General features: G+C 46.5%; 1 protein-coding gene across 5 annotated transcripts in view; it reads left to right on the top strand.

The window, feature by feature from the left end:
* ccdc85ca (coiled-coil domain containing 85C, a) overlaps window positions 1-26,009 on the top strand; it is a 216,484-nt gene that overhangs the window by 134,466 nt on the left and 56,009 nt on the right. For all 5 annotated transcript variants that reach the window (XM_080202321.1, XM_080202323.1, XM_080202322.1 and 2 more), the window contains exon 2: window positions 10,482-10,558. In XM_080202321.1, coding sequence (XP_080058447.1) covers window positions 10,482-10,558 — 77 coding nt within the window. The remainder of the gene's footprint in view (window positions 1-10,481; window positions 10,559-26,009) is intronic.

Raw genomic sequence — 26,009 nt, forward strand, 5'->3', positions numbered from 1 at the left:
CGGTAGATTTGTTGGCTAACTCCTGGATTTGAAACCGTTGAGTAGTGAAAACCCTTTCCTGTGTCTGCACCAGGCTTCCTTTATAAAGTGTTCTGTGCTGGAACATCGGCAGTTGTTTGGCAGCAGATTTTAGGATTTAATAACTGTACAGTGCCTGTTCACTCAGCTCAGAATGATTTTGCACGCTGTCCCATCTGGTGCTGAATGAGGATTTTTGAAAAATGAACAAGCAGCCTTTTCAGCTACACCCCGCGTGACAATTGGACTCTCCCGAATCCTCTATTTATAGAATTTGCGCTCGAAATAGACATCACCCATTTATAACCCTGTCCAGTGATTCTGGGCACTCGGGATTGACTGGTGCATCCATGCGGAAGTGTGGTTGAAATGCGCACCCGTTTCTGAAGTGGAATGGGCACCCACTTCTCTAGTGGAATGGGTATATGTGAAGCTATTGAGAGGGATGGTGCTTAATGGGGGCAATGGATAAGGTGTTTGGCAGCTTATTCATCATAACACTGGGTACTGTGCGAATCCCCTGATTTCTTACTTGCTGAAGGAATGGTAACCTGTGCCTCCAATTTGCCAGAGTCTGATTAGTGGGCGAACGTCTGAACAAGTCGCTTCAACAGTGCGGGTCTGGTGACCAGCTGTAGACAAGATTACAGGGTCACGAGGAATAGGAAGAGAGGCTTAAGGTCTAGGGGCTTCTTAGCGAATCACTTTAACTCACTGTGGACTGATTCCTTTCACAGTACAGGCCTGGGTTGGCTAAGCTGTCTTGAATAAATCCAGGAGGAGCGAATTGGGAAAAAAAAATCTCTGGAATGCAAAGTTCCCTGATTGACGAGCTGCTGCTAAAATCACCAGGTCCTGGAATAGACACGATGATGGAATCCTGTGATTGTGTTCTGCAAACAGAAAAATGTTTGCTTTGATTGAAGTGGCTTTTCATGACCTTAAGATGTTTCCCTGTTGTTTGCACCTAATGAAATACTTTTCAAATGTGCTCGCCTGTCTATAATTCATCCTTTGAACAAATATTTTCAACTTGTAGTTGATTTGAAATGAGTACACTCTTGCTGTGCATCCCCTGGTCCTGCAGTGCAGCACGGTAGCACAGTGGTGAGCACTGTTGCCTCATAGCGCCAGGGACCATTGGGTTCAATGCTGCTTGAGTAACTGTCTATGTGGAGTTGGCACATTTCCTCCCTGGGTGGGTTTCCCCCCACTGTCCAGCGATGCGTACGTGAGGTGGATTTGCTATGCTAAATTGCCTTAGTGTCCAAAGATCTGTAGGTAAGATTGGCACAGTAAGAAGTCTCACAACACCAGGTCAAATCCCAACAGGTTTATTTGGAATTAGGAGCTTTCAGAACGCTGTTCCTTCATCAGTGAATCCAAATAAAAGTGTTGGACTTAACATGGTGTGGTGAGACTTTTCACTGTGCCCACCCCAGTCCAATGCTGGCGTCTCCACATCATAGTTTAGATGGGTTAGCCATGGTAAATGTATGGGTAGGCCTGGGTAAAAGATGCTTTTCGGAGATTTGGTGCAGACCCAATGAGTGGGTGGCTTTCTTCTGCACTGTGGGGATTCTATAATTCCACAATGATTCTGCACACACTGGCACTCAGCTGGTTGGGAGGAAAGTGGGGTTTTGTTACAATCTGTGAACTGTTTGGGTGAATAAGTAGAGAATATCAAGCTGATTGGGCAGTAGGAGATCATGCATGACATTGATTTGATTTGATTTATTATTGTCACTAGTACACAGTGAAAAGTATTGTTTCTTGCACATTATACTGACAAAACATACCGTTCGTAGAGAAGGAAAGGAGGGGGTGCAGAATGTAATGTTACAGTCAATAGCTAGGGTGTAGAGAAAGATCAACTTAATAGAAGGTAGGTCCATTTAAAAGTCAGCAGGAAAGAAGCTGTTCTTGAGTCGGTTGGTACGTGACATCAGACTCTTGTATCTTTTTCCCGACAGAAGAAGGTGGGAGAGAGAATGTTTGGAATGCATAGGCTCCTTGATAATGTTGAAGTATAGAATCTGCTGGCTGATTTTTTTCCAAGCTATCATTCAACAGGCTTGGAAAATTGATCAACACAGTCTTGGGGCTGCTTTGTCTCATCTGTCATAGGAGTCAGAGGGAGAGAAGATAACACAGTGGTAATGTCAGCAGAATGCAGAGGCCCAGGAGTAGCTGGGGGAATTCAAATTCAATTAATGTATCAATCTGGAATTGAAAGCTAGTCTCAGTAATGAAATTGCTGTAAAAACCCATCTGGTTCACTAATGTCCTTCAGGGAAGGAAATCTGCCATCCTTTCCTGGTCTGGCCTACATATGACTCCAGAGCCACAGCAATGTGGCTGGCTCTTAACTGCACGTGGTCTATCAAAGCACTCCTGTCACAGCACGACACATTTACCGACACCACATGAGGAGGATTTTACACAGCCCTGTACATGATATCTATGCCGTGCTCTAAATTTAGGACACTTGCCCAGTGTGGAGCCCTTCTGTGAACAAAAGCGGGCACCGGATTTGCCCACGTAACAATGGTGAACCCACCTTGTAGGAAATTCATCAGTTATGAAGCAATATGACTGTAGTGGGTGGCACGGTGGCAGAGTGGTTAGCACTGCTGCCTCACAGCACCAGAGACCTGGGTTCCATTCCCGACTTGGATCACTGTCTGTGCGGAGTCTGCACATTCTCCCCGTGTTGGTGCGGGTTTTCTCCAGATGCTCTGATTTCCTCCCACAGTCTGAAAGGCGTGCTGGTTTGACTCGAACAGGTGCTGGAGTGTGGCAACTAGGGGAATTTCACAGTAACTTAATAAGTAGATTTCTTTATTAGTTACAGGTAAGGCTTATATTAACACTGCAATGAAGTTACTGTGAAATTCCCCTAGTCGCCACACTCTGGCACCTGTTCGGGTCAATGCACCTAACCAGCACATCTTCCTGGCTGTGGGAGGAAACCGGAGCACCTGGAGGAAACCCACGCTGACATGGGGAGAATGTGCAAACTCCACACAACAGTGACCCCAAGTCAGGAATTGAACCCGGGTCCCTGGCATTGTGAGGCAGCAGTGCTAACACTCTGCCATCATGCTGCCCACATTGTAATGTTAATGTAAGCCTTATTTGTGACTCATAAATAAACGTTAAACTTTACTTTTTTGTTTTATGCACAGTTTCTACTTTGTTATACCCTCTGCTTATTGCATTTCACGGAGTTTATAACCCTGTTGTACATGCGAGACTTTGCTGTAGTCTCCATCATGAGTTTAGAGCTCTCAAGGTCACACCCTGCCTCCAACTCACTGGTTAATATACAGTGGTATCAGTGTTTACTTTGCACTTTAATTGCATTATTTGTGCTGAAATGATGAGGTCCCTTTAACTTCTTTAATTCACTCAGCCACATGAGCGCTTTGTGACATTTTTGTCCTGATCTACACTGCAGTGGTTTGTCTTCATGTTCAGTGCAGTGCCTGAGGAACATGATGTACAAGCGAGCATTGCGGCTGGAGTGTTTAACAAAAGCAATGGTTGATATTGCACCTTTGTAAGAGAAGGAGAAATATCAAGTGTTCCCTTCCTGTGGAACACAATATGCTCAGTGTCTGTACAAACATACAGCGATTCTGCCAATGGGTACAGGATGTGTTGTTGTGAAGATGGTTGCAAATGGCTGGCATTGGAGTATTACAGTTAGCTTGAGTACACATGCAGGGGCAGGGGAACAAAATCATGGGCAGGATACTCTCACACCCCCAGCGGCAGGTTCAGTGGCAGGCGGTGGGAGTGGGGTTGGGGGGTGGAGGAGGGGGCGTGCAGGGTGGAATTTGGCCAGAGGCCCAACAATCGATTTCACGCTGGCATTAATTTCACGTGGGATCTTCCACTGGTGCCAACCGTGACAGATTGGAAAACCCACCGTGGCCGGCACGAAACTGAGCGTGAAACTGATTTGCATCCTGCTAATGGGATGCAGGTGAAAGCCTGACCAGGGTTTTTCCTTCCCATGTCCGATTCTCCCTGATGCCGGTGGAAAAACACATCAGGACTAATCTGGGGAAATGCCAGGGATTGGGGTTGCCTCCAGAGATCGGGATGAGCCTGCCAGCAATCCTGGACCCTGGAGCGCCACAGCAGTGAGTGCGGGGGGAGCATCTATCAGCTCCAATGTCTTCGAGGAGGTCACGGAGTCATGGAGATTTACAGCATAGAAACAGGTTCTTCAACCCAACTTGTCCATGCCGCCCAGTTTTTACCATTAAGGTAGTTCCAATTTCCCAGTTTGGCTTATATCCCTCTATACCCATCATAACCATGTAACTGTCTAAATGATTTTTAAAAAACATTATACTCGCCTCTACTACTGCCTCTGGCACCTAATTCCAGACATTCACCATCCCCTGTGTGAAAAAACTGTCCCTCTGGACCCTTTGTATCTCTCCCTTCTCACCTTAAACCTCTAGTTTTAGACTCCCCTACCTTTGGGAAGAGATGTTGGCAATCTAGCTTATTTATGCCCCTCATTATTTTATAGACTTCTATAAGATCAGTCTAAGCCTCCTACACTCCAGGGGAAGAGGTCTCAGTAAATCCAGCCTCTCCTTACAATTCAGTTAGGCCATCGAGCCTGTACCGTCAACAATCTCACCCGGGCCCTATCCCCGTAACCCTAAGTATTTACCCTGTTAATCCCCTGACACTAAGAGGCAATTGAACATGGCCAATCAATCTAACCCACACGTTCTTGGAGAGTGGTAGGAAACTGGAGCACCCGGAGGAAACCCACAGACACAGTGACTACATACAAACTCCACAAACACAGGCCAGAATTCCTGATTCCCTGGCGCTGTGAGGCAGCAGTACTAACCACCGTGCCACCTCCACTGGCTTGCCGACATCTTGCCGACCTACACTGGCTTTCCCCCGACCCCCACTCCAATAACTGGGAAATCAGCTAAATCTTGGAAAAATGAAAATGTTGATAGAACAGACAGGCATTTTATTTTTACACCGGGCGCATCGGACACTGACACGTATTTATTGCCTCTTTTTGCTACCTGTCCCTTTGAGCGTCAGGAGTGATCCAGAACCACATTGTAGACCACACAAAGGTGGTAAATTCACTTGACTGAAGGACATTAGTGAACCAGTTTGCTTCTGACAACAATCCAACAACCTTTGTAGTTGTTCGATCAGGACGTAGCCCCCAAATCGTCCCAGCTGTCCTGGTGAGGTTTAAATACACAACCGTTGGATTATGAGTCCAAAATCATAAGCACTAGGCCACTGGACTAAGCACCCTCCAAAAGGGGGCTCATACCTTGTCACATTTAATTTGATTTGATTTACTATTGTCAGATATATGAATACACAATAAGTATTGTTTCTTGTGCGCTATACAGGCTGCACGGTGGCACAGTGGTTAGCACTGCTGCCTCGCAGCGTCCAGGGACTCAGATTCAATTCCAGCCGTGGTCAGTGTCTGTGTGGAGTTTGCACATTCTCCCTGTGTCTGTGTGGGTTTCCTGCAGGTGCTCCAGTTTCCTTCCACAGTCCAAAGGTGCCGGTTAGATTAGCCATGGTAAATTGCTCCGAGTGTCAGGGGATTAGCAAGGTAAATGTGAGGGGTTACAGGAAGACAGCTTGGGTGGGATTGTGGATGGAACAGACTCGATGGGCTGATAGGCCTCCCTGTGTTCTGTAGGGATTCTATGATTCACACAGACTCTTTTATTAAGGGCGTAGCATATTCAAATCTGACCAGACTGGGGACAATTTTATTTCCTGCACCAGATTCATTTACTTCATGGAGATTTGTTTAAAAGATATTTGGGTTTGTTGCCAAAATGATTACCCCAGCGGCGACTGGCAATAAAATTTGGAGTTACGCAACCCATGTGGGTTCTTACAACCTGTTTCTAGTCAAAGGTAGCTAGACAAACCTGAATATGGGGGGGCAGCCCTAGGCGGAGAGTTGCTCCACCCTTATCATCACTTCCTGACTGCGAGTTAAGTAGGGGTTACAGTGTAAGCATTGCCTGTTGCATTTTTAATGAGCTGTTTGAAAACATTGCGAAATTCAGAAAGCAGCATGACTCATGGCCCGATCCAGCCTGACTGTAGGAGGAGTTGTCGGGTTGTTTTGTTCATCCTCTTCCATACTTGTCAAGGCGTCAGTGGTCAACACCAGGAATGCTGGGAATGTTGGCAGTCTTTTGACTGTCTGGACTTGCACAATCTCACTAACTGTCCTGGCTGGAGACAATACACATCTCTTTAACCTGTGCTTAACCCTCTCTCCACTCACATTGTCTGTACTTTTAAGACTTGATTACCAGTAAAGACTCGCATTCCAACCATTATTTTGTAAATTGAGTTTGTGTCTTTATGTGCCCTGTTTGTGAACAGGATTCCCACTCACCTGATGAAGGGGCAGTGCTCCTAAAGCTCATGCTACCAAATTAAACCTGTTGGATTTTAACCTGGTGTTGTGAGACTTATTGTCTTTTGACATGCAGAAAAGCAGGTTTTCATACCAAAACCATTAACCTTCTCGAGAGTTACTGCTTCGCTGTCCAAAGGGGTTCTTGCCCTGCTGAAAGAATATTTTCCCCAGGGGCAGGCTGTTGAAAACCAAACTGTCTCCCTCCCCTGAGAGAAAGGTCCGAGAATCACACAAACCCTCACACTCACTCGCCTCCTCCCACCACGACTGTCTCCTCCCAATATAATGAGGACTGTCTTCACTCATGGAGTGTGGTGGGATTCAATATCACAGGCAGTGACGGAAGCAAATAGCTTGGATGCTTTCAAAAAAAAGTAAGAGAGGAAAAGGGAATGTATCCAAAGACCAAAGTGAAAGGGTGGAAGGGGCGGGAATCCTAAAAATATTTAAGAAGCATTTGGATGAGCACTTGAAACGCCGTAGCATACAAACTACCGACCAAGATAGATGGAATGGGAGGGCAATTATGTGGAGTATCATTACTAATGATGTGCAGGTTAGGTGGATTAGCCACACTAAATTAGTATCCAAAAATGTTAAGTTAGGCATTATTGGGATAGGGTGGGGGTAGGCTCATTAAGATGCTTTTTCGGAGACTCAGTGCAGACTCAATGGGCCGATTGGCCTCCTGCTACACTGTGGGGATTCTGTGATTCAGTACAGACCAGTTGGAATAAATGACCAGTTTCTGCGCTCTCTCGTCGCTGCCTAGTGATTCTCACTGAGAGTGAGTGAGGAGTGTTGAAAGTCACATGTTCAATCTGACATGCCTCTGCCGGTATTCATGCTCCATCCAAGTCCCCCCCTACTTCACATCGAATCCTGTCTGCGTACCCTGCTAATATCTGTCAACTGGTGCGACAGGACAACCACGCTCCATTCTCCCTCAGTGGACCCAAGCAGGCACCAGAGTGTTGATGACTGGAAGATTTTCACAGTAACTTCATTGCAGTGTTAATGTAAGCCTAATTGTGACGCTAATAAATAAACTTTAAACTTTAAAAACAGAAACCGCTGGAAAATCTCAGCGGGCCTGACAGCATCTTTTTCAGAGGGTTAACGTCATAGAATCCCTACAATGCAGAAGGAGGCCATTCGGCCCATCGAGCCTCCACCGACCACAAGCCCTATTCCCGTAACCCCACATAGTTACGCTGCTAATTCCCCTGACACTAGGGTTAATTTAGCATGGCCAATCAATCCAACCCACATATCTTTGGATGTGGAAGGAAACTGGAGCACCCGGAGGAAACCCATGCAGACACGGGGAGAATGTGCAAGCTCCATGCGGATAGTGACCCGAGGCCGGAATTGAACCTGTTTCTGGTGCTTTGAGGCAGCAGTGCTAACCACTGTGCCGCCCTTTTAGAGTCTGGACGTCTCCTGAGGTAACCCCTCACTCTGTATTGGTGGTTAGAATTACGTCTGGTGACCAACGGCATATTCCTTTGCCCCATAATAATGTCTAAGTGGTCTCGGTGCCTGGTTCCAGAATTCCCTCCATAACCCTCACCACCTTCCGCCATCCATTTCAGATACACCTCAAAACCTCTCTCACTGAAATAGATGCTACGGCTCCAGTCACAAACTGTTCATTTATTAAGAAATCCCGAGAGTGTTATGTGAGGAATGTAATGGGGAGGCATGTGTGCTATGAACTTGTGATTTGATCTTTCTTTAGACACTTAACTCTGCGCACATCAGGTTACTTTCCATCTTTGTTCACCACCTCTCTCCCACGGCTCACTTCAGGTAAAAATGGCTTGCTGCTCATCACTATTAAATGTCAGAGGCTCTAAGGATCCGTGCCCAGCTTCCACTGGCTCTGAAAGTCCTCTGCCACCATTGGAGATGCTGGCAGGAGTTCTCCGGCCATTCACGCCAGCCGGATTCTCTGCTTCCGCTGGCAACAGAAATAAAACAGCAAATGAGGAAATTGAATGATTGAATAATCTGAATTCAGGAATTGGATGAAGAAACATAAAGTGTAATACAGCCCTTAGCTGTGGTGAAGGAATTACTTGTTGATTCTGAAAGGGAATCTGTTGCAACCCATTCTGTTGTTGCAGTTGTTTGTTGTTGATGTTTTACCCTGATCATTATCCCTCAAGCACAGCATCATTTTAAATTCCAAACGTCTTCTTGCGTCTGACAACCTTCTCTGCTTCAGGCCACCTCTTATTCTTCCATGTTTTAATAAGTCACTGTGTTGTCTGCACTGGCATTGATGTTTGCTGGAAAGAGATGGGACTTTTTGGAACGCAGTCGTGTTGTGCTTAAGCTGGGTTTGTCTTATTGACTGTTTGTTTTGCCAGCCTGGCATCGTGCGGTCAATTTGGGTTAGGGTGACCTGTTGCAGGTTACAATCTCTCAGCATCCAGACTGCTCCTTGTTTCCTTAACACATTGGGAGACGTTTGATTGCTTACCCAAGCCTTGCGTTGAAAGTTCACATCATATCAGGTGGTTGGAGGGTATCTTCAAGGTGTTTATGCCAATCCCCCAGCAGCTCTCTGATCCGATGCCACTCTCTTTATGCCATCAGAATGCCAGACTGAGAAAACCCAACATAGCCCACATGTTGTTCCAGGCCCAGTCTTGGAGCTTGGGCCAATATTTTCCGGTCCCTTTCCACTGATGGGATTTTCTGGTCTTGCTAATGGTGACCCCTACATCCACCAGCCCCGCAACCACCACCTCCACCCCCCGCCGACTCCCCAACTGACCTTCCCTCCCCGGGGTGGTTCCCAGCTCTGCAGGATGGGTGCATGCGAGCGCGTGTGTGCATGTACCCACCGGGTGATCGGAGCGTGTCAGTTCAGTCGGCACTTACCACATTTGCCAGAAGGTTGCCCATTATTTAGCCGACCCGGCTGCCAGTCTCCGTTAACCAGCCTAGCTGGCACCAAGTCCGTTCACCCATCCTCCTTGTGGACATTGACCGGCTTTGGCTCCTGGTCAAACAAGGCCTCTTTTTAAAATTCTTGTCATAATTCTCAAATCCCTCCCTGTTTGCACCCCTCCCTAGCTCCGTAGTCTCCTCCAGACTCACACCCAACCAGGATATCTGCACTCTCATTGATTTTAATGATCCCATCCGTCACTGGTGGTCATGCCTTCAGTTGCCTAGATCTGAAACTCTGGAATTCCCTTCCTAAACCTCTCTCCCTCGCTATATTGTGTTGCTCCTATAAGCTGCTAAGTAAAACGCATTCCTTTGACAAAGTTTTTGGCCATCTGCCCTTACTACTGAAGGTAAGCACGCTGATGCAGCAGGCAGTAAAGAAGGCAAATGGTTATTGGCCTTCATTGTGAGAGATTTTGAGTACAGAAGCAGCGATGTGTTGTTACAATTATACAGAGCCTTGGTGAGGCCACACCTAGAGTATTGTGTGCAGTTCTGGTCTCCTTTTCACCCCTTATCTTCAAATGATGACCCCCTAATTCTGTTGTAAGAAGGAGACTTTGTAGTCCATATTTAACAATTTGCAGCTAAACTTTAATGGGTCTTTTTCAATGTAACACCTACAAGCTTTGTCAAATATGTTGGAGTATAAATTTGTCATGGTCAGCAACGTAAAGCAGGTGAGATGGCATTAGTTACTGTTATACTCTCCTGCTAGTCAGTCTTGGTAACATTAATTGAGCTAAACGTAACGGGCCACATTGCTGTTTCTCAAGGCAAAATTCTACCCCATTGTGTTTGTCGCATTTTGGGGAAAGAAAATATTTTGGAATTTGAAAGAAAAATTCACAAGTTGTTAAGAAGCGGTGTCCCTTTCCCTCTTGTTCCTGCCCTTTGATGATGCCCTGAATGTTATCGCTGCACTGAGTTTGAAGTGATAGATCGACATCTCGGAGGAGACCAACCTCCCTCAATGTTACTGCCAGGTCTCTTGTCACACACCTTTCCTCACTCCAGTCTTGCTCCTCTTTTACAGATCCAGCTTCAGCCTACATCAGGCAGCTTGAAAACAAAGTCAAGTTACTGGAAGAAGATAACAAGATTTTATCACAGGTAAGTCCTGCCAGACTCTTTTAGTTTGCTTACCTCCAAGTTCAGATTGAGCGTTGTGATAGTGTGTGGTGACCTCCGGCATCATTCACCGCTCATCGTGATCAATGCCAGGTCTCTCGCAGAGATAAAGCAGAGCAGAAATGTTGTCATTGAATACCTTCAGTGCAGAGGGAGGCCATTTGGCCCATCGGGCCTGCGCCAACAACAGTCTGATCTAGGCCCAAAACCCCAATTATTTAGCCCTGAGACTAAGGGGCAATATACCTTGGCCAATTCACCTAGCCTGCACATCTTTAGAGTATGGGAGGCAACCAGGAGGAAACCCCTGCAGACTGAGAATGTGACTGGAGAATGTGCAAACTCCATGCAGACATTCACCCGAGGCTGGCATTGAACCCTGATCCCTGGCACTGTGTGGCAGCAGTGCTAACTACTGTGCCACATGATGTGGTATCATGCTTTTATACACATTGTTGTTCTCTGAGTTCTCCTCAAGTTCAAACTGATGGCCCAAAGTGCTTCAATAAAGTGATTGCATTTAAGTTCATTAATATCGAACAGCGCTCGCTACACATGGTAACGAGACAAAGGCCAATGGCGTGTCCATTAGTACTTGTTGCAATGTGGGTCTGATGTGCTCCAAGAACAATATAGTCGATGAATGTAATTCCTGCAGGTTTGTAGGGCTGATGCCATTGTCAAAACTGGATACATATCTGCATCACTTGTGGAAATGATTTCTGTGACCCTCAGTGACGAGAGCTGTCCACATTCCTGTGATACCTTAACGAAACACTGCTAAATATTAGTGATGCTTTCCAAGCCCCGAATGCTCTTTCTTATCCAGAAAGAGAATGCAATTCACCTGCACAGCCAATGACAACAGACTAATGAAATCACTGCTCTCAACCCAGCAGCTTTTCAATGAGGGCTAAATTTAGTTGCCAGAAAGAAATATTTGTGAATACCTTTCCCCTACAAGTTTCCTACATAGTCACGAGCATTATCAAACTCCGAGCCAGGAAGTCAACTTCTAACCTGCCCACCATTCACCTGACACTAAACAAAATACTGCGGCTGCTGGAATCTGAATCAAAAACAGAAAAATGCTGGAAAATCTCAGCAGGTCTGACAGCATCTGTGGAGAGAGAATAGAGCCAGCTTTTCGAGTCCAGATGACCCTTTGTCAGAGCTCTAACGAAGGGTAATATAGAATCGAAAATCTGGCTTTATTCTCTCTCCACAGGTGCCGTCAGACCTGCTGAGATTTTCCAGCACTTTTCTGTTTTTGGTTCATCTGACACTGATTAGCATTTACATTCATTTCAGTGGCAGTGAGTGGCATGGTGGCACAATGATTAGCACTGCTGCCTCACAGCGTCAGGGATGTAGGTTCGATTCCTGGCTTGGGTCAACTGTCTGTATGGAATTAGCACATTCTCCCTGTGTCTGCATGGGTTTACTCCAGGTGCTCTGGTTTTCTCCCACAGTCCAAAAGAAATGCTGGTTAGGTGCATTGGTCATGCTAAATTCTCTCTCAGTGCACCCAAAGAGGCACTGGAATGTGGTAACTAGAGGATTTTCACAGTAACGTCATTGCAGTGTTAATGTATGCCAGCTTGTGACACTAATAACTAAACTTTTAAAAAAATGTTGATAATAGGCACTTGATCCTCAATGCCAACTTTAGACCAACTTGAAAATCTACCTCTGAACCTCCACCCACATATTTGTAGATTTTATTGATTACACAATATGCAACTCTGGTTGGAAGGTAGAGTGATTGTGAGGACTGTGTGAATGCTGGAGTGTCCTACTTTTAAATCACAGCATTGAGCGATATCATGCACAGGGCTGTGTGAAAACCTCCTCAGCAACAGCAAAGCAGAGGCACAATGGGGGAAGGTCACTGTTCAGACCTTTCGAGCCAGAGTATGCTGAGGGGCTGGGAAATGTGTACAGCCCCCGGGGCTGTCTACCTGACATGAATGCGTGTTGTGAATATCGAGAGTATTAAAATGGTTTTGCGGCTACTCAGAGAGAAACATGTCACGTGGAGGAAATTTCTAATTCTATTGCACCTTCTGTAATTTTTCAATTTGAACTGCTTTGCCCTCAGGCTGTCTGCCTGACATAGAATGTATATTTTAACTATTGTGACTATTACAATTGTGTAGAGGCATCTCAGCGTCGAACATTCTTGATGGAGACAGGTTGAATTTTATTGAGCTCCCTGTAATTTTCAAATGTTTTGTCATGTGGTTTTACAAATTTCATAAATAAGTTATATTTTGGGAGGAATGTAGACAGTGAAGGAGTCAGCGATGAGCTGCATACAACTCAAAGCAGATTAGAAAGGCTTCTTTACTTACTTAAACCACAGTCTTTCCTGTTACACCAGATGTTGTGCTATTCCCAAAATGCACTAACGGCAATTTTTTCACAAGGAGAGAAGGACAACACTTCATCCTGTTTACTGACTCCTTAACATTAAGGTTCTGGGTTCTGTGTTGTAACAGTTAGCACTCTGGATTCTATAATCCAGTTAGCACTGCTGACTCACTGCGGCAGGGTCCCAGGTTCGAATCCCGGCTTAAGCCACTGTCTGTGTGGAATTTCTCCCCCATGTCTGCATGGGTTTCCTTTGGGTGCTCCAGTTTCCTCCCACAGTCGAAAGATGTGCAGGTTAGGTGGATTGGCCATGCCAAGTTTTCCCTTAATGTCAGGGGGCTTGCTAGTTGGGGGGATAGGGCCTGGGTTGGATTGTGGTCGGTGCAGGCTCGATGGGCTGAACGGCCTCCTTCTGCACTGTAGGACTCTATGATTCTTTGATTAAAGATTTGGTTTGTGTACGCATAGTGCAATGTTATGACATTATGGGCAAGATTGTTGACATCACCTTCTCAAGGGCAATTAGGGATGAGCGAGAAAATGCCGATGTTGCCAACGACACTTGTATCCCACAAAAGAATTTGAGCAAACTTTTATCAATGAATCGATTATTTTCCCTCCTGGTCACTGGGAGCCTGAAGCCCTGCCCAATATCTGCGCCACTCCCCAAATGACCAGATTTATTCAGATCAATTTCACAACCTGTGGATTCCTTTATTTAGAGTGGGTGGAGTTTATCACCACCTTCACTTTATTCCATTTTTGATTCGTGGCTGTCTCGTATCCCGGAATCCTGTACTGGTAAATGCACCTTCTTAGGAAAATTGGGCCATTATGTCGGATCTGGGTTTGATTCCTGGCATGGGTCACTATCTGTGTGGGGTTTGCATGTTCTCCCCGTGTCTGCATGGGCTTCCCCCGGGCGCTCTGGTTTCCTCCCACACTCCAAAGATGTGTGAGTTAGGTGGATTGGCCGTGCAAAATTGCCCCTTCGTATTAGGGGGATTAAGGGGATGTGTGGGAGTGTGGTCTGTGCAGACCCAATGGGCTGAACGGCCTCCTTCTGCACTATATCCATGTTTCATTTTTGCTAAAGAAGCAAAACTTCAGTTGAACTTGGAAGATTAACAAAAAGTGAGAATGCGCCACCTTTAATATGGGCCAAAGGCACCTCAGCTCAACTGAGTATCAAATGGATTAATCCACCGACAGCAGGAAGTCACCCTGATTTGAATCTCAGAAGGCAGGTTTCTTTTTTTTCCCAATTGACTCTGATTCACTGTACAAGGTTATTGAACATCCACGTCCCTGAATTTTCTTTGTTAAGCTGATCTACTTTGGGAAGTTTAGGGAGGGGATTTGAGGAAAGCTTTTTTTACCCAAAGGGTGGCGATGGTCTGAAATGCACTGCCTGGGACAGTGGTGGAGGCAGGATGCCTCACATCCTTTAAAAAGTACCTGCATGGGTGCTCGGCACACCATAACACTGAAGGCTATTGCCCAAGTGCTGACAAGTGGAATTAGATGGGCAGCTCAGGGCCTTACATGCATTGGTGCAGACTCGATGGGCTGAAGGGCCTCTTCTGCACTGTAGTATTCTGTATAAGTGTAGGTTGATCAGCCTAGTTCTTAAGAGAGGTGACAATACCTTGATGCGTGAGAAGTTAAGCATGGTCTCCCAACAGAATTACCTGGTTAATAAAGGGAGGGAACCAGGCTGGTATATAGCCCAGTGTACCACTCAGTGACCCCACTCAGGCTATTCTTCTGTGTGAGCTTCTGTGGACTGCTGCCCAGCGCAGGAATCACAAGCAGTCTTAACGGTGACCTCACCCTATGCCCATATGTCCATGTATATGGTGATACAGTGGATTCAACAGAGTGCCATTCAATCGTTATATACTTCCCCGAGAATCACAGCTTCATTTGGCCTTGTCAGTTTACTACCTGTGCAAGTTTTGATCTTTGAGACATCGAGCGCATATCCCAATGAGGGACAGGTGGCAGTGGTTTCTGAGGCTGGAATCTTCCAGTCCCGCCAGCAATGGGAAGATTAGCAAACGTTTGGGGGGGGAGGGAGACTTGACTGGGCAGGAAGCCAAAAATCAGTTTCGCGACAGTGGGACGAACTTTAGCAATTAAGCTCTGGGACTTCAAAGGCAGGGTGAGTTTCCTGACGAACAATGTCGGGAAAGTCTTTTGCATACATTAGCATTTCAGGCAAGCTCGTTGCCAGAAGTAATCTTCCCATCCAAATTAAGTTCCTGCCAGCGAGAACGTAGAAACCTTGACAACTGCAACTGGTGACCTTGATTTCTTCCCTGATTGATGCTGAGTTGCTTTATCCGCTTTGGGGAGCGTCTGTAAAAGACAGCCTATGCTTGAGACCAGGTGGTGACAGTGTAAGTTGCACAGAGGATGACCAAGACAGGGAGGTAGGGTTAGTGGGGAAGGATGGAGCGGTGACTGGGCGAAGCTGGTAGGGATAGTGCAGGCTGTCTAAATACCCTTTAAGTACGGCGCCCTGACTTCCAATCCCATGAGGTAAGTGTGGAGATGGTGGCTTCCTGCTTGTCCCTGCCAGGAAATTTGGCAACTTCCTGATGGATGCATATAAAATAAGTTGAACAGAATAATGTCATGTCTGGTCAGTCACACTGTAGACAGAAGTCACTCACTTCCATGCCCACAAAATCAAACTTGGACGGCAAAACAGAAACTCTGGTCTCTGTCTCATTCAGTTGAAATGTCGAGCATTTCCACTTTATCAGCCACCTGCATCACCGTGTGGATCTCCCTGATCCATGGGAACTGAGGTTAAACTATTTATCATAAGATCCCTACATTGCAGAAGGAGGCCATTTGGCTATTGAGCCTGAACTGACCACAATCCCACCCAGGACCTATCCCCTTAACCCCATGTATTTACCCTCCCGGTCCCCCTGATACTAAAAGGCAATTTAGCATGGCCAATCAACCTAATCTGCACATCTTTGGAGTATTGGAGGAAACCGGAGCACCTGGAGGAAAACCACGGGGAGAATGTGCAAACTCCGCACAGACAGCCACCTGAGGCTGGAATTGAACCCAGGTCCCTGGTGCTGTGAGGCAGCAGTGCTAACCACTGTGCCACCCTTATCCAACTGCTGAATGTGGGTTGGATTCAATTTCTACCTCCTGCTTTCATTCCTTTCCTAATCTCTCAGCTTCCAGTATACTCTTACTGGCTCACTCTGTCTTAACCTCTCAGAGTGTGTTTATTTTTATCTGTCAGTCTCTCTCTCTCTGAAAAGGAATGCAGTGAATCTGGTCATTTGTGGGGTAAAGATGTAAAAATAACCTGGATTGGTTTCGAAAGATATTCACGTCCCGCCCTAATTGGTTGATTTGGAATGCTGTTTGAAGTATCCAACCGGTTGTGAACAATTACTGCAAAATATAATTAGAGGAAACTCGGACACATCCGTTGACAGCAGCCGAGGCTCCGGTGCCGGGGGTAAGACTGAAGCAGTCACAACTCACTCCGATTGTCCCAAATTCAAAGACTGAGCAAGATGTCAAAAGCCACACAATAACGACTTGGAGGTGTCAACTGGTGAAAGCTGAACCATACCCAGAAGCGGTCTGGCTAATTTAGCAATCGATGAATATTCATCCTCACTCAACTCGGTCGTGCCCGAAACAGAGAACTGAAGGTGCTTTCATCGTTGTCCCGTCCTTTTGTTCCAATCCCCTGACACCCCAGGCTCCTGACAGCAGACTGTGTACACTGCCGTCCATTTGCATTTGTCACTGTATGTCATTCTCATTCAGGCCCGCTCTGCTCCAATGTGAAATCCAGAGCCTCAGTTGAGGATGTGCAGACGGAGGAACTCAGATGGGCCTGTGTTCCCAGTCCGAATCCCAGGGCAGGTTCGTTGAGCTGCTTTTCACGCCTCAGCAGTGTTGTGTGTTTCCTGCAGGGCAGGCACTTTATATCTGGGGTGGCACGGCGGCACAGTGGTTAGCACTGCTACCTCACAGGCATACCCACATCATGACCTCACAGCGCCAGGGACCTGGGTTCAATTCCGGCCTCAGGTCACTGTGCGGAGTTTGCACATTCTCCCCATGTCTCCTCCGGGTGCTCCGGTTTCCTCCCACACTCCAAAGATGTGTGGGTTAGGTTGATTGGCCGTGCTAAATTGGCCCTAGTGTCAGGGCGGATTAGCAAGGTAAACATGTGGGATTACGGAAATAGGGCCTAGGTGGGATTGTTGTCAGTGCAGACTCGATGGGTCGAATGGCCGCCTTCTGCACTGTAGGGATTCTATAATTACATTTGGAACCCTGGCCTGTGCCTTCACCTTGTCTTCCCACCTGCATCCATGGAAACATTCCACTGAAACATTTTTCTAGGTGGCTTTTTTCTTTACTGTTTCTTTCTGGCGCCTTGGGTCACAATACAAATCTGCCCTATCTGAAAATCTTAGCTTGATTTTGTGATGTTATCTGAGTGGAACATTCAGCCTCGAATCAACACACTCAGCCTTTGAGTCTTTATTACTCCATGACTTGTTATGCCTTTATACGACCATTCAGGAGAAACTGGCTCGCTCCAGCGTCACCAACAGAGTGGCCATGGTGTGGAGACGCCAGCCTTGGACTAGGGTGGACGCAGTTAGAAGTCTCACAACGCCAGGTTAAAGCCCAACAGATTTATTTGGAATCATGAGCTTTCAGAGCATGGCTCCTTCATCGGTGATTCTGAATAAACCTGCTGGATTTTTATCTGGTGTTGTGAGCCTTCTTACTGTGACTTACAATGTGGTCATTGGTGCACTTTTATAGTGCACACTCAGTTTTTGGCTGGCTTGGCCCCCACCTGGTACCTGATGTCTGTATGTCCAATATGTGAGGGGGTAGCTACGTGGCACAGTGGTTAGCACTGCTGCCTCACAGTGCCAGGGACCCAGGGTTTTGATTTCCAGCTTGGATCACTGTTCGTGTGGAGTCTGCACGTTCTCCCCGTATCCGCATGGGTTTCCTCTGGGAGCTCCTGTTTCCTCCCACAATCCAAAGATGTGCAGGTTAGGTGGATCAGCCGTGCTAAATGTATGGGGTGGCGGGAACAGGACGGAGGGGAGTATCTGGTTGGATGCTTTGTTGGAGAGTCAGCACAGACTCAGTGGCCTCTTTCTACACTGTAGGGGTTCAATGGATTTCTATTCTGTGGTATTTTGATTTTGACATTCTTCTGAGAAGCACCTTTGCTTATCGTGATTGTTTCCCAGGGTGTCCAACAGTCACAGGCCTCAGGCTGGGCTCTCCCACAGACAATGAAAATATCATCGCAGTGCTCGAGGCATAAGTATTAGATCACCAATCAGCCCTGAAAAAAGCTGTGTTATGTTTTAAATAATAAATCAGGGTGTATAAGTCTATTCAAATAACAGAACCTCACTGCTGCTCCAGTACCGCTACTTCTGACTGACATGTTGCAATCTGACCTCAGTTCCCTGTCAGCTGATGGTTGACTGAATTGATGTCGGAGGTAGTGCCAGTACATAGAACCATAGAACCCTACAGTGCAGAAAGAGGCCCTTCGGCCCATCGAGTCTGCACCGAACACAATCCCACCCAGGCCCTACCCCCCTATCCCTACATATTATCCCCACTAATCCCTCTAAGCTACACATCCCTGGACACTAAGGGGCAATTTCTTAGCATGGCCAATCAACCTAACCCGCACATCTGGCTCTGTATACTCCAGCTTTGAACCCTGTGGACAACAGCAAGAACTGTGCATTGAAGGGTGTTACAATGCTTAGTTTGCAATCACTTTTTGTTCTTATCAGGGGATCTTAGCACTGGGACAGAGGACAGGCAGGGTTTTGTATGAACTCTGGGATGCTGTAAGCAGATGCTGAGTCAGGCTCCTCTGGCCCGACCAAAGGCACAATGTAGAGATGCCGGCGTTGGACTGGGGTAAACACAGTAAGCAGTCTCACAACACGCGCCTGACAAAGGAACGCCGTTTCTGAAAGCTTGTGGGATTACTATCAAATAAACCGGTTGGACTTTAACCTGGTGTTGTGAGACTTCCTACCAAAGGCGGACAGACCTATGCCTCAGGAAAGCAGGCACGTTTTCCTAATGTGACATTTTTCTACCACCCATCTGCCCCTTCACCCAAGAAAGCACAAAATATTCCCCGCAGACCTTTTGCAAGTTTGGAAGGACATCAGTGCATTAATGGAGAAAGAGAGAAAGGGCAAGTTAACGTTTCAGACCCGTGACCTTCCATCAGAGCGAACCTGAAATGTTAACTCTCCAGCCATCCTGCTGAGTCTCCGACGCTTTCTGTTTATTTTTCAGATCTCCAGCCCCCTGTAGTATTTTTCTTGCAGTCAAATTAGAAGTGGCTGCTTTGCCATATGGCACCTCCAAATGAGATTAGCAGTTGAACGTTGAATTGGAGGGACAGCTTAGTTCTTGCTTGACAGGAATTGGTTGTGACTGCATGAAATCTGTTTGATGTCGGACTCTTGCATATATATTAGTCTGCCTTGAACCTGGAACCGATCCATGTGATGCAAGTTGCTAACTCTCCGTGCCTGTGAAGCTACATCCTATTGAATTAAAATAAACATTCGGAATGGTCAGCGTGGGACGGTAATTGTTTTTAACTCCTTAAAAATAACAGCCCTTTTCCACACTTGGTAGGGAGGTGAATGTTTACATTTCCTCTGTGTGCCTCTGGGGGAGTCACCCCCATGATGTTCTTACACGGGTCACTACAACCTCCGCTTATACTGGCTACACATTTGCGGTTTTCTGTAAAAACACAGGGTGCCTAACATTACATACAAAACTGAGACAAACGATTGCACCTGCTCTGTTAGGGGGCCATTTTATGACTCTGCGTTGCAATGGGGAGCTGTGCCCTCTGACCTATATTTGCTATGTATGCTGGGAAATGATTTCCCAGTTCACACTGCAAGAGGCACCACTCACTCCTGAAATGACCCCTTGGCGAGATTGGGGATCCCGTTCACGGAGCAGATGATTGCTGTTTTTCCCTGATAAAAGGCGGTATACGGGGATAGGGCCTGGGTGGGATAGTCATCGGGGCAGGCCCGATGGGTCGAGTGGCCTCCTCCTGCACTGTAGAGATTCTGCGATAATACTGCAGAGTCCCTCTATTGTGCTAAAGTGTCAGGAGGAGGGAGAAAAAGGCCCCATTAGCGGCTGATTGATCTGTTAAAGGTTTCCAGATTGGTTATCAATGGCAATGCTGTCATTAGTTTGTTAGCCAGCGGGGACAAAGCTAGCCCGACAGCCAATGTGACCTTGACGTGATGAAAAACTTCTGCTTTTTAACCAATTGTGATAGCTTGCTCTAATAATATCGCGTCAGCTGGCCTGACGAAGAGGGCAACCTTTGCCACGCCGAATGCACAAATGTGCTGATTTTTGCCAACTAACCATCAGCTCCCACCACTTTGATTTATTTACTTCATTATGCGGAATGTATTTTAATTTAATGGCGTACTGTTTTGTGTTTTAGTCAGCGTGAAAGGAACGATTTTCTTTAATTAAGCGCTAGAGTTTTATCCGAGGACGCGAACGCTCCTTCCAGGTGAAGCAGTGATTTGCGTTTACTTCTTTCAATTCTACTCTAATCACCACTCACAGTGTGGTCTGCCCCACACTGGGGAGACCAACTGCAGAGTGGGTGACTGCCCACAAGGGGAGGCGATGGCCTTGTGGCATTATCGTTAGACTATTAATCCAGAAAACTCTGCTAATGTTCTGGGGACCCAGGTTCGAAACCCACCACGCCAGATGGTGGAATTTGAATTTGAAAAAAAAACAATCTGGAATTAAGAATCTACAGATGGCCATGAACCAATTGTCAGAAAAACCCATCCGGTTCACTAATGCCCTTTAGGGAAGGAAATCTGCTGTCCTTACCTTGTCTGGCCTACATGGAACTCCAGAGCCACAGCAGTGTGGGTTGACTCTCTTCTGCCCTTGGGCAATTAGGGATGGGCAATAAAACATTGGCCAGCCAGTGTCACCCAATAAAAATAGCACAACGCCATGCTTCCTGTGGCCTGTTATTTAAATTCTCCACCTTGCTGTCACACTGACATCCCAATCCTTGGCCTGTTGCACTGTTCCAGCCAAGCTCAGTGCAAGCTTGAGAGATGGCACCTCATCTTTTGGTTAGGCTCTTTTACAGTCCTCTGGAATTAACATTGAGTTCAACAATTTGCATTTTGTTTCCTATCCTTTGCCTCTTTCAATTTTTTCCTTGTGCTGTAGGCATATCTTTTCTTTTTCCTGCCTCTTCTCTCTTCCCTTTGGCACTGTCAGACTAATTCTTCTCTCATTCAATTACTCCTGCCTTCCAACCTATCTTTTGACATTGTCCCACCTACTCCTGCCTGTTACACATCTAACTTTTCCCAGTTCTAATGAAAAGTCATTGACCTGAATCATTAACTTAGTTTCTCTCTCCACACTTGCTGCCTGACCTGTTGAGTATTTCCAGCACTTTCTGTGAAATGTTCTGATTTCCACCATATTCTGCTTTTTGGATAGAATTTTATGGGACCTCTAATTCCATATTATTTAGAATTGGTTGTGCACCAGTTTATTCTCATTTGTTCTCACGTTTTTTCATACCTAGCTTCTTCAGAAAAGTGTAATGGGGAATCTACTGAAATTTTCAAGCAATGTCACTTAAGCTGTGAATGCTACTCCACAGTACAGTGGTGAATGGAAGAGGAATTTTGTTGTACAACACTATGTTCACAGATCATATCCTAGTCGGAATCATTGAATGAAGGCCTTCTCCAATGTGTTCATTTGACGTGAGGCCATTCCTAATTACCCTTGTGAAGGTGGTGGTGAGCGTCTTCTCGAACCATTTGCTGTCCATGTCACATAGATACATCTAGAGTGCTGTTAAGGAGGGAGTTTAGTGACAGTGAAGAAACAGTGATCCAGTGACAGTGAAGGAATGGCGATATAGTTTCAAGTCAGGATGGTGTGTGGCTTGAAGGGGAACTTGAAGGTCATGCCATGTATCAGTTGCCCTAGTCCTTCTAGAGGGTAAATATTACAATTTGTCATGTTCTGTTGAAGGAGGCTTGCTGAGCTGCTGCAATGTGTTTTTTACATTGTATACATCGCTATCACTGTGTACCAGTAATGGAAGGAATGGATATGTAAGATGGTGGATGAGTCAGGTGGCTGCTTTGTCCTGGATTGTGTTGAGCTTCTTATGTGTAGTTGAAGCTGCACATATTCAGGCAAGTGTTCCGTCACACTCCTGGCTTGTGCCTTGTAGTGGGTAGACATGCTTTGGGGAGTCAGGAAGCGAGTTACTCGCCACAGCATTCCTAGCCCCTGACTTGTTCTGGTAGCCACAGTAATGAAATGGCTAGTCCAGTTCAGTTTCTGATCTATGGTAACCCTCAGGTTATTGATGGTGGGAGACTCAGCAATAATACTGTTACTGAATGTCATGGGAAAATGGTTAAATTGGTGGAAATGTTCATTGTCTGGTACTTGTGTGATGCGAACGACATTCACCACTCATCAGTCCCAAGCTGGAGTGTTGCCCAGGTCTTGCTGCTTATGAACAGGAACTTCTTCAATAGCTGAAGAGTTGCGAATGGTGCTGAGCATTGCGCAATCAATGAACATCCTCACTTCTGGCCTTGTGATGGAGGGGAGGTCTTGGTGAATTTGGCTGGGACTAGGACACTGCAGCCATTTGGGCCATCGTGGCTGTGCTGGCTCCTTGAAAGATCTATCCAACTGATCCCAGCGCTGTCACCAATACCACCCGAAACCTCCAACTAAGTCTTGCCTTTCCCCACTAGCCGCACAGATCTACCCTTTGAAAAGAAAACAGTGCCTCTCATTTGAGGTGGTGAATTCCAGTTTTGAAGCCATCGAGGCAAGCTAATGAATTTTAAGTGACTAGGCCACCGTTGGCAAAGGACAATTGCTGTTCCAAATGCAACAACTTAGGCAGCTGCTGGGAGTAAATTTCATAGAATCTCTATGATGTGGAAGGAGACCATTCGACCCATTGAGTCTGCACCGACAACCCAGGCCCTATCCCCCTAACCCTGCTAATCCCATTGACACTAAAGGTGGAATTTTACCGGCATGTCCACCCGAGATTTGTACGATTCCGCCCGAGGCCAATGGAGAATGCTGCTCTCCAAGGCTCGCCCGCCCCCGGAATCAGGCGTGCCAGTAAAATTCCAGGCCTAAGGGTCTATTTAGCATGGCCAATCAACCTAACCTGCACATCTTTGGACTGTAGGAGGAAACTGGAGCACCCGGAAGAAACCCACGTAGACACGGGGAGAACATGCAGACTCAACCCAGACAGTGACCCAAGCTGGAAATTGAACCTGGGTCCCTGTCACTGTGAGGCAGCAGTGCTACCCACTGTGCCACCACGCCGCCCTGAGTTCGCTAAACACTTCCCTCAGGCACAAACGGTGCTGGACAGAGTGTTCGAAGTGAAGTGAGGAACACTAATGGAGAGAAGCTGATTCCGCTGGCAGGAGGGTGACTAAGCGAATGACCCAGACTTACGATAAGTGGCAAAACATCCAGACTGGAAATGAGAGTCTTTTACACACAGCAAATTGTTGTGATCCTGTAAACACTTCCTGGAAGGAAGGAGTCTGGACACAGATTGAGTAAAGGGGAATTGGATACCAGCTTCAAAAAGAGACAGTTGTAGGGCAATGAGCTAAGACCAGGGGAGTAGGACTAATTGGTTAGCTCGTTCAGAGAGCTACAGGCACAGTGGATTGATAACTTCTCTCAGTGCTTTACAGCTCGATGATGATGGAGCTGATCAAATGGCTTGATCTCTTCTCAGTTATAAAATTGGACCTTGCGTCGTGAATCTCGCACTTGACACGGTTTGGGGTAAAAGCTATCAAGAGGAACCATGTTGGCAACAGACATTCCCAGCTTGGGTGTTTGCTGAGGTGACCCCTCCCCCCAGCTACTCCACAGGTTATTAAACTGGAGAAGCTGAATCTTCCGGGATACCCGAGGAACCCCCAGAACTCAGTGGCGTTTTTATCATCAAATTTCCATATTTTCCCACTTTTTGTGTGCTGTGCGAACCTGACAGAACATAAACCATTTTCTTCTTTGGAGTTGAGGAAACATTGTGCCTGGGAGGGTATCGGTATTGGAAAGGGGTCTATCAGAAAATGGATCCATAGAATTACGTAGCATTTGCAGCACAGAACCAGGCTGTTCAGTCCAACTGGTCTATTTATGCTCCACACGAGCCTCTTTCCACCCCTCTTTGTCTAACTCATCAGCACATCTTTCTAATTCTTTCTCCTTTCTTTGCTTATTTAATTTCTACTTCAGTGAATCTATGCTGTTCGCTTTAACTACTCTTGGAGGTGGTGACTCCCAGTGTTTGGGTAAAGCATTTTCTCCTGAATGTCCTATCCAATTCATCAGTGAGGGGCAACCTGCTAGAAGTGTACAAGATCATAAGCTTTTTCCCAAGGTGGAAGAGTCAATCACTTGGGGGGGCGGCATAGGTTTAAGGTGCGAGGGTCAAGGTTTGAAGGAGATGCACAAAGCAAGTTTTTTTACACAGAGGCTGGTGGGTGCCTGGAACTCGCTGCTGGGGGTGGTAGCGGTCGCAGATACAATAGTGACTTTTAAGGGGTGTCTTGACAAATACATGAATAGGATGGGAATAGAGGGATATGGCCCCCGGAAGGGTAGGGGGTTTTAGTTCAGTTGGGCAGCATGGTCAGTACAGGCTTGGAGGGCCGAAGGGCCTGTTTCTGTGCTGTAATTTTCTTTGATCTTTCTTTGACTGTATACTTATGACCTTTGGTTTACATCATTCCCACAAAGTGGGACACAGCTCCGCTACATCTACCCAATCAAATCCCTTCATAATTTTGAAGACCGCTATTAGGTCACCCCTCATCCTTCATTTTTGTAGAGAAAAGAGGTCCCGTCAGTTTATTCTTTCCTGTGATGTAAATCCTCTCAGTTCTGGTATCGTCCTTGCAGATCTTTCCTGCTCACTCTCCAGTGCCTTGGCACCATTTCTTAAATTAATGCGGAGATCAGAGCGATTGCGGAACGGTGGAATTCCATTCCCAGAGGCAGTGTAGCCAATGGCGACATTTGCAAAAGGGGGCCCCTCGCGCAAAACTACTGCCACAGTCTGTCGGAACAACATGCTTCAGCCAACCTCAGATCATCCCCTGCTGCACCCGGTGTCACACTTCTGTCACTCTGTGTCCTACCCGAACAATATATTCAATTTAGTGACAGATTGCACCATCCAGTTCCCCCTGGTGTTGAGTGATAAGTTTGAGTATTTACATTATCGCAGTGAAGTGAAGACAGTTACTGTTATGTTTAATGTGTGTGAAAACATTAAAGCTTGTGGAGAGAGGCCTGGAAATAGCACATAATGCTTGTGGTGTTTTAAAAATTCATTCTCTGGTCATTGGCGTCACGGATTAGGCCAACATTTACTGCCCAAGTCATCCAGACTTGAAACATTGATTCTATTCTCTCTCCACAGCCACTGTCAGACCTGCTGAGATTTTCCAGCATTTTAGAATCACTGAATCGCTGCAGTGCAGAATGAGGCCATTTGGCCCATTGAGTCTGCACCAACGGCAATCCCACCCAGGCCCTATCCCCGTAACCCCACATATTTACCCTGCTAATCCCCCTGACACTGAGGGGAAATTTAACCAGGCCAATTAACCTCACCCACACATCATCAGCATGTGGGAGGAAACCGGAGCATCTGGAAGAAACCCACGCAGACATGGGGAGAATGTGCAGACAGACAGAATTTTCCACACAGACAGTGATTCGAGGCTGGAATTGAACCAGGGTCCCTGGTGCTGTGAGGCAGCAATGCTAACCACTGTGCCACCGTGCCTGTTGTTTCAGAGAATACAACTTTCCTGGAAGCAGGAGAGGTAACATCACAGTTAGTGATTCCGCAGAGCCAGCTGAATGAAAATATTTTCCT

Source organism: Carcharhinus amblyrhynchos, chromosome 14 (assembly GCF_965287045.1).
Source record: "Carcharhinus amblyrhynchos chromosome 14, sCarAmb.v2.hapA, whole genome shotgun sequence".
Lineage (NCBI taxonomy): Eukaryota > Metazoa > Chordata > Chondrichthyes > Carcharhiniformes > Carcharhinidae > Carcharhinus > Carcharhinus amblyrhynchos.